General features: G+C 32.6%; 1 protein-coding gene across 2 annotated transcripts; it reads right to left on the bottom strand.

Annotated features, from left to right (window-relative positions):
- Positions 1–1,006: 1,006 nt before the first annotated feature.
- LOC100266745 (putative casein kinase II subunit beta-4) lies at positions 1,007–10,002 on the bottom strand. Of its 2 annotated transcripts, XM_002268984.5 has the most exons (5): positions 9,367–10,002; positions 7,720–7,938; positions 3,041–3,150; positions 2,686–2,851; positions 1,007–1,577 (listed from the first exon to the last, which is right to left on the bottom strand). In XM_002268984.5, the coding sequence occupies exons 1-5, from the start codon at positions 9,605–9,607 to the stop codon at positions 1,447–1,449; spliced, it is 867 nt and encodes a 288-aa protein (XP_002269020.1). In that variant the 5' UTR covers positions 9,608–10,002; the 3' UTR covers positions 1,007–1,446. The 2 variants fall into 2 exon arrangements, with proteins under 2 accessions (XP_002269020.1, XP_059599284.1); XM_059743301.1 differs by having other exon boundaries at positions 1,007–3,150; positions 9,367–9,978.
- Between the last annotated feature and the right edge of the window lie 6,144 nt (positions 10,003–16,146).

Below are 16,146 nucleotides of genomic sequence, written 5' to 3' on the forward strand. Positions count from 1 at the left end.
ATATGAGTATTGCTGTGACAATCAAGTTTTACCCATTTTTCAATTTTCTTCTATTTTCTTTATTTTCTTGGTAGCCAAACACTAGGTGTGAGAATTTTTCTCTTATAACAGTAAAATTTTCTCCTTTTTTTTTTTGTTTTTTTTCCCTCCAACTTTAATTGCCAATTACATTCGTGGTAATAATTTTCTCTTGTTAACTCCTTTCCAGTAGATTCCATGATATTAGATTATATTTGTTATAAGCAAAATTATGAATGAAATTGATATGAAAAGTAAACAAATTGGTACAATTGAGAATATGATTCAACTTTAAATTGATAATAATCCCACCATAATCCGATATCTAAATCAACATCCGAATCCCAAAAACCTAATTTACCATAAAATTTCTAAAATGAAATTTTCATAGTAAAAAACCACCATGCATATTCACCTGCTACATCTAATCTGTTCAACCTACAGCATTTTATCAGACATTATTTTCATGCTGATCCATTGATACTAAACTTTAAATTACAGCTAAAAAAAAAACTTACAAAGAGCTAAGGCTTGAATATAAACAAATGGAATTAAAATGAGATCAAGTATGAAAAAATATAACCTAAAAAAAAATAAGAAAAAGAGAAAAAGGGCTATGAAAGAGCTACTTTTGAGTATCAATAAAAACAAGCCACTACTTGGTACCATAAAAAAAATCCAAACAATTATGTTTAACATCATATAGCAATCCTTACAATAATGTCAGAATTCTTTACAACAGAGAATGGGCATGGAATGTGATCTTCTACATTTTTATATCAAACAAAACATCTATTTTCTCAGCTGATGACAATGGTTTTGGCAGGAGCTAGATTTGGCTGACTTAATTAAACAGATGAGCAATTGACTTGTCGGAAATCACTATTAGGATACAGGTAGACATAACTCAATGAAGCAAACACAAAGAGCCAAATCATCCTCTACATGTATATATGTCTCTACACTGCAAATACTGGCATCAAAGAAATTTGAATCTAACAGACATGGGTACCCTGTTGGAATTTATGGAGCTGTCTTCAAGTGATGACTTAATATTGTTATGTGCTCTCAATGATAAAAGAAAGGGGAGACAAAATCAAGAACTACAGTGCAAAGCACTTCAAACAAATGTTAACCCACCAAAAAGAAGAAAAAGAAAAAAAGGGAAATAGGAGATAAGAAAATAAGTTTACAAAGGCTCTGTTAAATTCATGAATAAATTTGAAAGCTGCATATGCTCAACAGATACACCACCTTGCATTTTAGACATTTTCACTGATGAATTAATTTTGTAACACTTTTGAAACTACTGCACCTTTACCAGGAGAGTTAGAACCACTTGTATTTCAGCAGCCGGAAGAAGGGGACCACCACTGATGGATAGGGAATGGGAGATCTCAACACAGAATGCATCGTACAGCTCCAGCATCATGGCTTGTGGATCTTGAAGCCAAATACTCTTGGGACGTAGCTCTGCGCTGCCTTCTGTGGCTTCAGGTGACCATATGTCATCAGAAATAGATGAGGAAATGTGGTTCCAAAGTAAGCTCCATCAATATCTTGGTAATGTTAGGGAAATATTGAATCAAAACACCACAAAGAAAGCAAATTTAAAACCAATATCGCACAGTAGAAGATGAGCATGGGCCCCTGGCTATTGGTAAATAGCCAGGGTTTGAAGTCAAAAGTTTCCTATGTTAAACTGTTATTTGATTTCAATATATAAGGACATGATCAATAATTGAGGAACAGCATAAAGAATAACATAACAAGCTGAAGAAAAAACTATAAACACATATGCTATGTCTAGGCAAAGTTAAAAAACAGTAAACTGAGATTCAAAAGGGCACATGTGTCCAGCATTTCATGCATGCTAACATAAATAATGCAGAATGGATTGCCGAAGCCTAAGGTGTTTGCGATTCTATGGTCATGCGTAGGTAGCATCAATGTGTGGACATCAATGACAAAAATTTTAACTATTGATTGGTGGTGAGGAGAAGAAAGATTACTCCAAATTGGTGCTGCATGTGCAGAAGGGATGGGGATATTGCTAATCATTTGTTGCTAATCAATATTTTTGAGTTTATATTAAGAGTCTTGGATAGTTCTAAAAACAATGAGCCAAGATGACATGTAATTGGCATGTAGAGTTTGAGGAGGTGGCATGGAGAGAAATCCCTTCAAGTGTTGCTCAGGGATTGGGTAAAGAGTTTAGAGGAAAAAAAATTGAATGCTGTGGAATGCTCCAGGAAATGTCATTGTAACACCTTTATGTTTGGACAATAGATCATAACGCAGATTCAAGATCTTGGAATTTATCGATGCCTGGTTAAGCTCTAAGGTTCTGTCATCCAGTATCTTTCTTGGTTTCCCCCATCTTATACAGGTGTCATGGATCTTGTATACTTCACAAGTACCAGGGACCAGGAATTTATCAATGCTTGGGTGCATGCTTTTTAGTACCTAATTTGTTCATGATCTGTCATTTAGAAAGTCCTATAAATAATGGAAACATCAGACAATGTTGCAGTATCATCAGGAACAAAAATTCCTCCCTACAATCTCAATAAGAATAGTAAGTAGAAAAACTGAACAATGAGAATGCAGTGTTTAACTAGATGAATGAAATAAAAGTTGATAAATATTTGTGTAATATAAGGATACTGCCTTGGTACTTGGATCGAGGGTAATATATATCTTCACATTTGGGACAGTAAATCTTTACAGTACTTGAACGAGGAATGTCTGATTGACCAACTGGAAGACAGGGCTGTCCACAGCAGTAAACTCTTGGGCATCTCCCAAAGTCATAGCTCTTGTACTTCTCTAACTGCAGAGGTTTCCAGCACAAAAAATTGACCAAGACAATATGAAAAAGACAACCACCAAAAAGAATGACCAAAGAGAATTTCTTGCAAAATCCTACTGTTGCAGAGATTTTCTTGTTAGTCAAATGAACAAAACATATAGCAAAAAAATCAGTAAGTAACAATATAAACAATTTGTCACAAAATCCTACCATTGCAGACATTCCCTTGCTGGTAAGAATGTACCGGACATGAATAAGACCGTACAGCATCTCTGCAGCAGATTCAACCAATTCATTCTGCTCTTCAGTGAACATATCACCTAAAAGCACAGAAAGTCGAGATTTACATGAACAGTCAGAAGGTATTTTTGATGGTGCAAATGTAGTCAAGAATCAACATCTAAGGTTCTAAGGAATGCACAACTGATGAAACCCAATATGGCGATATCAACAAGCTATACATTTTTTTATATAGGAATTGTACACACAGACAGAGAGGGAGTATCAAATTTTTTTATATAGGAAATGTGTGAACCAGATATGCAAACTCACACATATGGAGAGAGAGAGAGAGAGAGAGAATGTGTCTCAAACTTAACATCTCTACTAGGAATTCTATAAGACCACCTTCCATGAAGACCCCAGATCCCAAGTTCAAGCCAAACCTGGAGGATGGCATTATGAAAACAACAATCAATCTTTCTTCTTTTGGCAAGGGTAGGGCAAATAGTTGAATAACCAAATATGCTCCCACCTTATTCAATCTGCACACAACCACCGACCCCACCTTTCATCAAAACCCTACATCTCAAGTTTAAGCCACATTTGGAGGATGGCATTATGAAAAAAGCCAATGACCATTTGTCACCACAATAATCCATCTTTCCTCCTTTTGCAAGCTAGAGAGATTAGTTGAATTATTGAGGCGGGTTCTTCATTTCAATGAGGTGTCTTGCCTTATAGTAAAATCTAGGGAAGAGTAAGCTCATACTGGAAGGGGATGTTGCTGACATGAATGAGCTCATGTTGTTGCATGGGTGAACAGTAAGCCAACAGCTTATTTAGGCCTCCATTTGGGTGGTCCATAAGATATCATTCAGCATGGATTCTATGCCTCAATAAGAAGGAGCTTGCCTTCTGTAGAAGGCAATACTGGCCAAAAAGGGAGAATCACAATTATTAAAAGTATCCTCTCCAGTTTACCAATTTACTTCATTTCCTTGTGATTCTTATGGTATTGAAGATTCACCCGAGGAAGATTAAATGTGACCTCTAGTGGGTCAGAAAATAGCACTTAATTAAGTGTGCAACCATTTCCCCAAGTAAGAGCAAGAGTGGATTCAAAATCAGAATTATTTCTATCCTTGGTACTGGATTACTGAGTAAGTGCCAGTGGGTGTATGCAGGTGAACGGATGGAAACTGGTAATTTTCAGCACGTGAATGGAAATTGGTGTTCCAGGGAGGTGAGGGAGGTTTCTGAGCAGGTTTGGGGGAAGCCATTTGAAGACATTGAGTTCATTTATTGTCTAAAACAAATATTTGTGCAGGGGCCGAAATTGTTTCCCTACTTCTTTACCATATCTTCTAACAGAACTGTTAGAATAGTGATCATATGAGTTGGAGGGTGGATTAGGGCCATTGGAATACTTGTATCTATAGGAGTTTTCATGAATGGGAATTGGAGATGGCTAGTTTGATTCTTCAATACATTTAAAAAATGGTTGTTTATGGGGCAGTAAGGATAGTTTGGCAAAAAGGTGTAAAAATAATGGGTTTCTTTCCCTGTCAAATCCTTCCATAATTTCCTTCCTTTGGAGATTTCCTATCTATTTCCTGCCAACTAAGGAGGTTTAGGACAACCAATCGACTCGTAAGTGTAGATTGCTTCTTATTTAACCTATGCTGCTTGTGCAAGGGGAGACAATGTTTAATTATACCCCCATCCATTATGAAAAGTCGTGCATGTTCTGATATCCACTATTTTCCTTGTTTGAATTTTTCTCAAGTGTTCCTGCAAAGTAAAAGGTTTATCATAGGGTTCATCCAAAGGAAGGTGTTAACAATGACCTCCTTTCCATGTTTTGGTGTGTTTAAAAAGAATGTAACAATAGAAACTCTATTGTGGAGTAATTAGAGCAGATGGCAAAGGACTCGTTTCTCAAATCTTTTTTTGCTTGGTCTATTGATCTTTTGCTAGTTGATAATTCTTTTAGTGTGAAGTTTGATCATGGCTTGGAGGAAGAGTTAAAATGGCATAGGCCTTTTACTTTCCTTTATAATCTTCTGTCTTTTAATGCTTCAATGTCTTAGTGAGATTCTAAAATTTTCCTCTTTTATACATTTTCTTTATTTTCTCACTTCTTATATTTTTCCCAATCCCATAACCTTTATTCCTTGTTCCCTGCCTTGAATACAAAATCAATGAAGCCTTAGTCCACAGCACCTAGGAGTGTTCTACATCAAAGTTCCTGATTAAAAAAGAAACCTCAATAATCGTTTCTTTAGGAAACTTTTGTTTTTTTTTTTTGATAGATAAATGGATATAGTATTACTAAAAGCGTCAAAAGGAGAGCACCATGGTACACACGGTGTTGTTTCTTTGGGAAACTATTGGCCCAAAACATCACCATCTTACCTTAAACAAATTAATATTAGGAACAATTATTCTTTTGTTTGATCTCCTTGTCTTTTAGAAAATTGATGAGATTAAAATTTGGAATCAACTTGACAACTTTTAGCCTGTATGAGGTTGACAATGTTGAGTTAAAAAAATTGTGTTTGGCCACTTTTTAGATTTCATCTTTATGTAGTTAGTCTTTCTTTTGCATGACAGCTTACTTGAGCTCGGGAAATTTTTTAGAAGCACCTGTATGACACCCCAAAAGAATGCCCTTGTTTGGTTAAAATGTTGGCTGTTGAAGACCTAAACTACGAACCTTCAATGCCTAATTCATGAGCATTCTAGATGCAGTCAGTAAATCTCTATCTATCCCTCTTATGAAGGAGGTTTTCCTTTCTAGACACTTCAAAGCTAGTACTAAGATATGACCTATGCTTCCAAGGTTGATTTGAAAGCCAGATTTTAGGACTGAGAAGACTATTCCCATGTTTTTGGCTTTCTTCTGTAGCGACCAACTTTGGAATGATTCCATATGTTTCTTTACTAGGGATTGGACTTATTTCTTCATATGAGGCATAAACTAACATATACAATCAAGAAAAATGGCAAGCCCAGTTTAATATTCAACGGATTTTCATCTTGATTGATGCATGAAAGGTTCAGACATGCTAAATAGGCCAGTAAGAAACATACATTAAAGTAAACAAATTGCGGAAGTCCTTAAACAGTTCCTCCTGAGTAATCAGATGTCAATAATATTTTTAAGTAGTTTGGTGCTTTATTATCTATAATCCAGGAATCTTGTTAGATACCACTCATTATTCTCCTCAAAATGTTCTACTCACATCATCACTTGAGTGATTTCTTAAAGAATGTGTTTGTTCGAAGTTTGCAAGGATATTAAATAAAAATAACAATAAAAATATTTAGGGCAGCAACTCTTCTTGGGCAGTACATTTCTTAGTGGATTATGGAAAATTGATGTGAAATTAACTTCCCATGCTTAGAACCAGACCTTTGTAATTGTATCTTAAAATTACTAATTTCATGGTGAAGTTTAGTTATTAAGTGGTAAAACATATCATGCATCATTTTGCTTTTTCCTTTTTGTATATCATGTATTATAAGTTTTTTTATACAGTAAAAAATAAATAGAAAAATATGCAAACATGTAAATATATATTGGATGCATGAAGTATTGAGTAATATATAACCAATTTTATAAAATATAACAGGATTTAAAGAATTAAACTACATCATACCATATGAAATCATTAAGTACTAGAGTTTTAAAAAGTTCAATTAAAGAAAATATGAATTTAATAAATAGATTCATAACAAAATCCACAAAAATAAACTTTAAAATCTTTTTATTTGATTTTTAGTTCCAAATTTTAACTAGTCATATGTACAAACTTAAGCTTTTTGCAAAATCAGTTGTTTAACATTGCATTAGAGCCTTGTTTGGTAGGAGACCATGTGTTCATATTTCCGCAATCTATTAAGCCTAAAAAAAAGGCCACTTTATTTCCCCAATTTATTAGGCCTGCATATAAGCACAAAGGAAGCACATGTGAGGAAGAACATTGGAGTAGCAATATACAATGTAGGTCCAAATCCTAAAAGCTTAAGAGTTAAGGAAAATTGGTTGTCCAACACATACACACACAGACACGTGTATAATTATTTTCAATGTTAATATTCAAACCATTCAAAGGAAAAATATCCAATATTCATTGTAAGAATAAATTTACTAACTTCTACTATGGCCTTTGACAACAAGAATGTCGCATTTTATGTAGGATTATTGACCCTTCCTTTCTCTTATGATCAATTTCAAACATTTTTTTGTACATTTTAAACAGTTAATATAATAATTGAATTTGATTTTCTAAAAAATTATGAAAAATAATTAAAGTTGTATGCATCGTTATATCATAGTATCACATATCGTATATGTATTGTAAGATATGCATCTTAAGCTACAGATTACCATACATATCAATTTCCATAAAAAAAAAAAAATGTATTGTATCATTGTAGCATATCATTTATCATAAGTTTTTAACAACAATGCATAGAAGAAAATTGCTACTCTGTTTTCAAATAGTACTACCAAATTGCATGCTTTAATATAAAGGTAAACTTAAGTTCAATTATACAAAATCAAAAGAAAATTGACAACACAGTATTCATATTATCTTAGAGCTATAACCCAAAGACATCATTTCAAAGTGATTAAAGCTAAACATAGAAACGATGCTTACCATGAGAGGACTCAACGTCCAAAATTAGGTCAAGAGCATAATCGTAATATGGAACTTGACTGCTTAACCCACAAAGATTAAAATCATCTTGGATATATTCATCATCAACTTCGCAGAAAAATTCATTTCCTCTCAAATTGCAGAACCATGAGATCCAAGATGTGTCATCTCCATCAGAACCACTGACATCTGACTCTTCACTGTCAGTTTCAGATTCCTCTGCAGTTAATGCAAGTATTATCATCATTAGCATGCGAGCACAAAAGATGTATACATTCCAAAGATATGCATTTCAGTTTCCAAAAATAATTTTCAATCCTATGAATTATGATTAGTAACTGATAGTTTCAATAAGGAGAAAAACAAACAAGCATGCCCAACTTCATAACAGGACAGAACCAGACATCATTCTAGTCAGAGTTAAACCAATCACAAGTAAATGGGAAAAAACAAAGACAGGATGACTTTCCATCCACAAACCAAATAGAACAGGGTAAACAATACCAGCATAGTACACTAGCCTGTTGCTCCCAAAAACATAAGCAAGGGAGATACCTGAGGTGCATGTATTTTTGTGCTTACATAATGACAAAAATTGGACAATCTCATAAAATAGTATGCATACTGCCATTTTACACAAGTCAAGGTCCTCAATTTTTAGATTGCCCTCAAAATACTTATACAAAAATATAAATAGGGCAAAACTATTGCTACACAGACCCTATTTCTATAGCTCATCCAAGTTATATGCCTTCACCATGTACTCAACGCAGTCCTTGCAATTGTCTGGCTGCTACCATCTACAACAACTTGAAAAAATCAGTATCCTGATATTGTAAACCATTTGTAGAGTGTCCATTTATCAGATAACTACACTTACATGTCCCAATAACATTACTCATGAATACAAATGACACTAAACCCAATCCCAAGTGCACACTTCTTAAGCAACCACTTCCCATGGTAAAAATATCCATCATTGAATATGAGATATGCTTTTTATAAGTGATTGTACAGAAACCCAAATCCATGTTGCAACCTATGGGCCTAGAAAATGTACATGGAACACACAGAGCAAAACCAAAGCAAAGAAGGAAAGAAAAATAAGATACACTTGATTGGTGGGTATCCAAGTGAATGGCGATGTCTAGAAAAAGATCTTCTCTCCACAGTTCTATCTTCCATTAGCAAAGCCAAAAATATCTGTCCAATTCTTAAACTAGCATATCCAAAAATCCTTTTGCTGTCTTAGCTAGCCCTTTTCCCCCAGTTTCTCGCCAATACCCTACACATCTCCATATGGTGTACCTATTCTTCCACCAAAGCCAAAGAACACAATTCCAGCTGTCCATGTAAAAGTTAACATTGAGAAAATAAGCACAATCAAACAAATACAAGCTTTCTTTTTTCCTTCTCCTTTTCCCTTTTACCCTTTCTGGGTTCGGATATAAAAGAAAAACGCAGAAGGCCGCAAAAAACAAATAGACCCAGATCCCATATCACAAATTAACTCCTCGACAACGGGGCACACCACAAAATCACCCAAAACCAAACATAACATCCACAATTCACCATAAAAACCAACCTTTATCGCACTCAAATAACAAAATGGTTGGAAAAAAAAAGAAAAAAAAAAAAAGCACTGACCATCAGAGCACTTGTTCTTAGGGAGAGACGCGGCGCGAGTGTCGCGGTGGTCGAGCTGCGATTTTCCGGCTGATGTCGACGGCACCGACAACCTCTCTTTGTCCTTGCTGCTCAGGCCCTTGGATGTCGAAGGGGACGACTTCTCTAGGTGCTTGTCTAGCGCATCGTTGATCCGCTTTCGATCGAGCGGACCCCCCACGATCTCCGATTTCGACGATCCACCGCCTCGTTCTCTATACATGTCCTCGTTTATCACCTCAGAAGTTCACGGAAAACACAAGATTCTCAAACCTTTTCATCAAACATATCTCGGATGCGAGACAGAGAAACCCTAGATCTCGCTCGATCGATGTTCGAAATCGATTGGTTTTTTTGGATCGGAAGGTGTAGATTTTGAAGATATTGAATCAGAGCAAAGATCGAATAGAAGAAACTCTAGATTTGAAGAGAAAGAGATGCAAACATGGAGAGAAGATTGGGGTTTCAGGAGGGAGACGGAGAATACAAGGCTAGGGTTTCTACCAGCTCTTCTCTTGGTTTTCTCTCTGTTTGTATTGTCGTTTGCGTTCTTCTCTTTCATTTCATTTCATTCATGCCCCTTCTATTTTTCCTTTTTGAGAGAAAAAAAATAATTCTAATTTTCAATTAAAAAAAAAATATATATATATATATTCATTTTATTTTTTATTAATTAGTGAAAATTTGTATTACTTATTTTATTATTATAATAATAATAATATATTAAAAACTTGAACTTAATTTTTTTTCCTATCATGATGCCATATGGGAGGCTAATAGAACTTGTAAATTTGGGTTGATGAAATCAAAGCACATTTATTTCATTTTATTTTCTCCAATTATAAAATAATATTATTATTTCGCCGTCAAATCTCCACCCTTGAATTTATTGCGCATAAAGATTGTTAGATTTGGTTGATTATTTTGAAGATTATTAGATTTTGTTGATTATTTTATTTATTTCTAAAATATGTTAGATAATCTTATAAATACATATGGAATTTTGTGGATGAATTTCGAAATTTTATTTCTATTTAATTTCTTTCAAAATTTCTCTTTATTTTCTTTACATTTACAATACCTTATCAATACAAAACTCGGAAAAAAAAATTAAAAAATAAAAAATGAATTCATTTATAAAAGTTTTTACAATACCTTATCGGTGGGACATGATATGATTTTTCATTAAAAATAACTTTTAATATTATCGTGGTTATTGTTAAAAAGATTGCACCCTACCACTAGTATTAGTGAAATGATTAAAAAATCTCACTTTGCATAATAAACCTACCAAAAATCATAAATATATATATATATATATAGTATTAAAGGTGTGACATGCAATGATACTTAATGTGTGCTGGTGGTATGATCAAATATTTCATTGATCTTTACCAAATGTTATTTAAAATAAAATTAAGTAACTGATAGGTAATGTTTATTCTTAAACTATCACTTATAATATTTACTTTGTTATACTGTGTCATTTTATTTAACAAAGTACATGTTATGTTTGTTAATACAGGTCTATGTTTTACCTATACATATCAATTGCTTAATAAATATGTTTTCAAGGATTTATCTCATCAATTGTATAACACTGATAGTAGCTATATTAGGTAATGAAAACCCGATAAGGTACTAGAAGAGTTAATATTATGTCACTAATGACATACAATTCCATATGAGCAACATTTTGCTTAACTTAGTCCCCAAAGGTGAACAACGATACATCAACTTGTTGCAATGCTATATGAATATTCATTAAAGAACCAAATGTTTCTTTTATCTAGTGACTGTCTATTTATAACATAAAGGGTAGTATGAAATATTGTTAGGGAGAGGAAAACTTATTCTAGAAGAATGATAGGAAATTTCTTAGAATTTTTTTTTAAATAAAAGTGAATATGATAAACTAATGTCCTTGTGGAACATTTAACTAATAAAACAACAAATACATGCCTGGAGTGTGGTAAAATATTTGAAGCAAAAGATAACGTTCTAAAAGGGCAAACAATTATTATAATAGTAAATGAATCCAAGCTGCATTTGAAGCATAGTAGACTTGTTGGATCAACAAATTTAATTCTCCAAAAGAGGAAAACAAATTAACAACTTGACATTTTCAAAGAAACCACAAAATGATCGATCAATCCAAAATTAATGAACCTATAATCGTTGGAAAGACATATATTGAACCAGTACCTCCTAAAAATGTACAAATTGAACACATAGCCCTTAAAAAGGTTTGAAACATGAGGTGTTGTGTCAATAACATGAGGGTGGAGTGTAGGTGTTTGTCAAAGTAAGTCTCTTGGGATAAGGTAACATTTGAGTTCAAGTAAATCTATGTATTTGCTTTCAATATAGTAGTTTTGTTTTGAAGTTGACGAGACTCATTTTCACACATGCAGGACATATGTTGAGATTATATAGGTGGTTTTCTACATACATTGTGTCTTATTGTATGGTTGATCATTTTTTCATAATATTGTTATACTTAAATAAATCAAATCTAAAAAATAATTGTGAATTTAAAAAAAAATAATTTGAGCTTATTCTACTAGACCACCTATTTATCCCTTTTGGCTTTCAATATAGTATTTCATGAGCGAACAAAGCTTATTGAAGTGGATTTTCACTTTGTTTAAGAAAATGTGCAAGCTAATGTAATTTGTACTTTTTTTTGTTCACGATAATCAATAAGTAGTTGACATACCGACAAAGAGATTAATTATAGCTAGATTTCAAGATATATTATCTAAGTTTGGCTCTATTGATATTTTCACTCCAACTTGAAGAGGAATGTTAGTAGAGGGGAGTAAATTGAAGAGTAATCGTCAAATTTTCATCTCAGCCACTAGAGTTGACATATGTATTTGTCATATATAGATATTTGTAATTGTTGTATATCTTAGACTAACGACATTTTATATATATATATAATAAACAAGAATTAAATTCTTCTTTTTCTTTGATGCACATAAGTCGCTTCATTGGAAAGTAAATGATGTAAATTTCAATTTACTATTTTGATACTTTCATATGATAGTTTATTTCACTATATATAAGTTTCGAAAACATAGAAATAAATAAAGAAAATGACTTAAAAGATGGGTCACATGTTAGTTAAGGAATCTAACATATATCTATTTTTAAAAAGACATGGTGAACATTTTAATATTTTTATAAAATTAAAAGTATTTGTATTTTAATGTTTAGTCAAATGATATTAGAAATTTTATTTTCAATTCATGAAACTACTAGTGAACAAGGATGAAAATATCAGTAATTACGGATATATCGGTACTTGGATTTTACGGATATATTGGAGATATATCCGTAAAACTCTTAAAAATGAAATTAGAAGTATAACAGACATTTTAAAGTTGTTTTGTTGAAGAAATTAATATATGTATGATATGATTTGCGATATTAAATTTAATAATATAATGTCGGCTGATAAGAAATGTGAATTTTGTAAGTGTAAACTCATTATGAAGTTAAATTATTACAAATATACTAATTATGTGATTTAAATATATTACTATGTTAAGTTAATTTACTTACCTCTATTGAAAATGTATTAATTAATTGTAAAAATATACTAATTTAAATTCAATGTTATACTAATTTAGAATGTATTAAGTTAATTTATTCTCAATATACTATCATTACATTTGAATATCAAAATAAAATAAAATAATTAATTTAAAACTAAATTATTCCAAATGTACTAATTATGTTATTTAAATATATTTATGATTTTTATTTAAAAATATTGGTACATTTTGATAAGGGTCTCCAACGGGCGGGGCGGGCCGGGCCGGGCCGAGCTCAAATGCTAGGCCCGCGGGCTAGCGGGCTGGCGGGCTGGGCGGGCCAGGCCCGCGGGCCGGGCCGCGGGCTTTTTTAAATAAGCCAAAATGGCTTTTAAATAAAAGAAGGAAGAGGGGGGGATTCGAACCCCTCCCCTCAAGCTTAAATTTCAAGGCTCTAACCAACTGAGCTACATTTCTTTTGTGCTTATTAAATGAATTAGTTATATATATATAAAAATATAGTATATTATTTTTTTTTTAAAAATTAAAGGCTGGCCTAAGGGCCGGGCCGGGCCTAAATTTAGGCCCGCGGCCCGGCCCGCCCATAAACGGGCTCGGGCCGGGCTTGGGCCAGGCTTTAGCCCGTCGGGCCGGGCCGGGCCGGGCCTAAAGCGGGCCGCGGGCTTTTTGGAGACCCCTACATTTTGATACAAAATATTTTAATTTAAAAATATGGATAATTTTATTTATGATTTTATATTTAATTAGTATACAAAATAAATTATAAGATAATTAAAATTAACTTACTTATAATAATTTAATTTTTTATTGATTTTTCACCAATATATCTTCGATATATCCAATATATCTCCAAAATTTCGGCAATTTTTTCCCATTTAGGGTTGATATTTTGCTTGTATCACCAATATATACTTGATTATCGATATAGCGTTAATATTTACCGATATTTCCGTCAGATGATATATCTTACCTATATATCGTATCCATTTTCTTTGATATACAATATATCGGCGATATATCCCGATATTTTCGTCCTTACTTGTGAAAAGTATGGTAAAGGAGTGGAAGGCAAATAAGTAATCCAAGTTTTATGTATCCTACTTTTAAAATTTATTCTATTTTTCTTAGAAATCAATTAATTCAATATATATATATATATATATATATATATATATATATATATATATATAAAGGAAAAACCATATATATAGTCTGCTAGAAACTTTATTGATGCAAACAAGCATTGGTCAAATGACTATAGAACAAATATATTGAATCTAAAAAAAAGTGTACAATTTTACCTAATTTAAATTCACTTACTCTCAAGGGTCTCATATTAGTTAGTAACTATGCTTTTTTTTTTTTTTTTTCACATTTTTAATGTAACATCTTATGATCCTTAGTATATCAATTCAATGCCATTCCAAGGCTTGTAATTAATGCACCATCATGCCTTTCTACCAAAAGGAATTTCAAGACATGATCTTGAAAGCTTTGAAATTAGGAGTTTTAAGGTTGAACAATAGCTATCTTTGTAATAAGATACATCTAAAAAAAAAATTAAAAATTGCTAAATAGGTTAAAAATTAGCAGAGCGCTCAAATTGTCGACCCATAAGAGAGTGATTGAATGCCCATAGGCAAGGCTTAGGAAAAATTTGAAAGTTCCCCTAAGTATGTTCAAACATCCCTCCCTTATTTCCTATTTTCATTCTTTTCATGTGTATTTTTCTTCAAACTTCCATTCTATTACATTTTAAATAGTCATTGCATTATCATAATATTCCAAACACCAATTTACCCCAACAAAAATATTTTTTTTTTTGCACATCTTGGAGTTGATCATGATGGTATAGACCCAAAAGAGTAAGTAGAGTCAACAATACATGAATGGAACAAAATTGTCAACATAATCTAATGTACCGACAATCTTTATCTTGGATATTTTTTTTTATTACAAGCTAAAAATTACAATGAACTTCTTGAACTCTCAAAATAAAGCTTACTAAACCCACATTTTATATAAGTGTTAACCACAATATGCTTAATTATAAAAAAACTTCTATGAAGTCCTATTCTTGAATTATTCTTTCCACTTCTCCATAACCTGCATGAACTCTAATATATTCATGAAAAGTAGTGTGGAAAATAAATAGTGATGAAATAAATATATAAAATAAAGTAATATACTACTCCCATTTTTTTTTTGTTGCAAAACTAACAACTTAGGGGAAAAAAAAAAAAAGAATACCAAAGAATGTAGGTATTACAAAGTGATAAAAATGATAAAAAAAAAAAAAAGAACCATTATAAAATATATCATATGCATAAGAAAAAAAAAGCCATATCCACCATGCAATCAACAAAGGGAACAAAATACAACCCAAAATATCCAAGTTGATAATCTTTTACATCCATAAAGAAATGTTTGTCACTCCAAAACTAATCTAATGTCATTAAAGATCCATGTTAGGAATGAGGAGGGGGTGAAGGGAAGATCTAAAACTTGAGCTCGACTGAGAATCAAACCTAAGGCTCCATAATAGTTAATTGCTTATTCATATGTTGGAGTTTAGAGTCTATCACCCTAACTTTGGGTTCCAAAGTAGTTATGCAAGTTGTTAATTGCTTTGGTAACTTGCTAATTAAGTAAACAACTAAACAATATCATGTGATGATAACTCATACACAACATCTAAAGGAGTAGTCATTAGAGTACTAGGACTACGAAAACATGACAAAGAAGTATGATATGTCCTCCATGAGAGAGGATATGAGAGGATTCTACCTAATTTAACCCCTACTCTATCTCTTAATTAAATCTCTACATTCTCTTTCTCAACCTTTGCTCTAAGACCTTTCAATAATTGGGAAACATGACTACCGTTCTTAGACTAGGAGGCCTTGTCAATTAGTGCCAACCATTCAAGGATTGGAACCTCATGTTAAAACTCTAAACACACCTTTAGAAGAATATAAGAAATAATGATCGAAAAAGGATGTCGCAAACACAAACATCAAATGCATAAGGTCCCATTACATCCAGTATAAATCTCATGATAATGTTTCTCCTAGTTAAGACATAATGGAGAACCAAGTAGTAGAGTGACAAATCTAAGTATCATGGGAGGTAGGATCATACGAGTGTCAAATGTTTTGAGAACCCAAGATGACTTATACATATAGTTAATGAATTTATT

The sequence above is a fragment of the Vitis vinifera genome, chromosome 15 (assembly GCF_030704535.1).
Source record: "Vitis vinifera cultivar Pinot Noir 40024 chromosome 15, ASM3070453v1".
NCBI classification, from domain to species: domain Eukaryota; kingdom Viridiplantae; phylum Streptophyta; class Magnoliopsida; order Vitales; family Vitaceae; genus Vitis; species Vitis vinifera.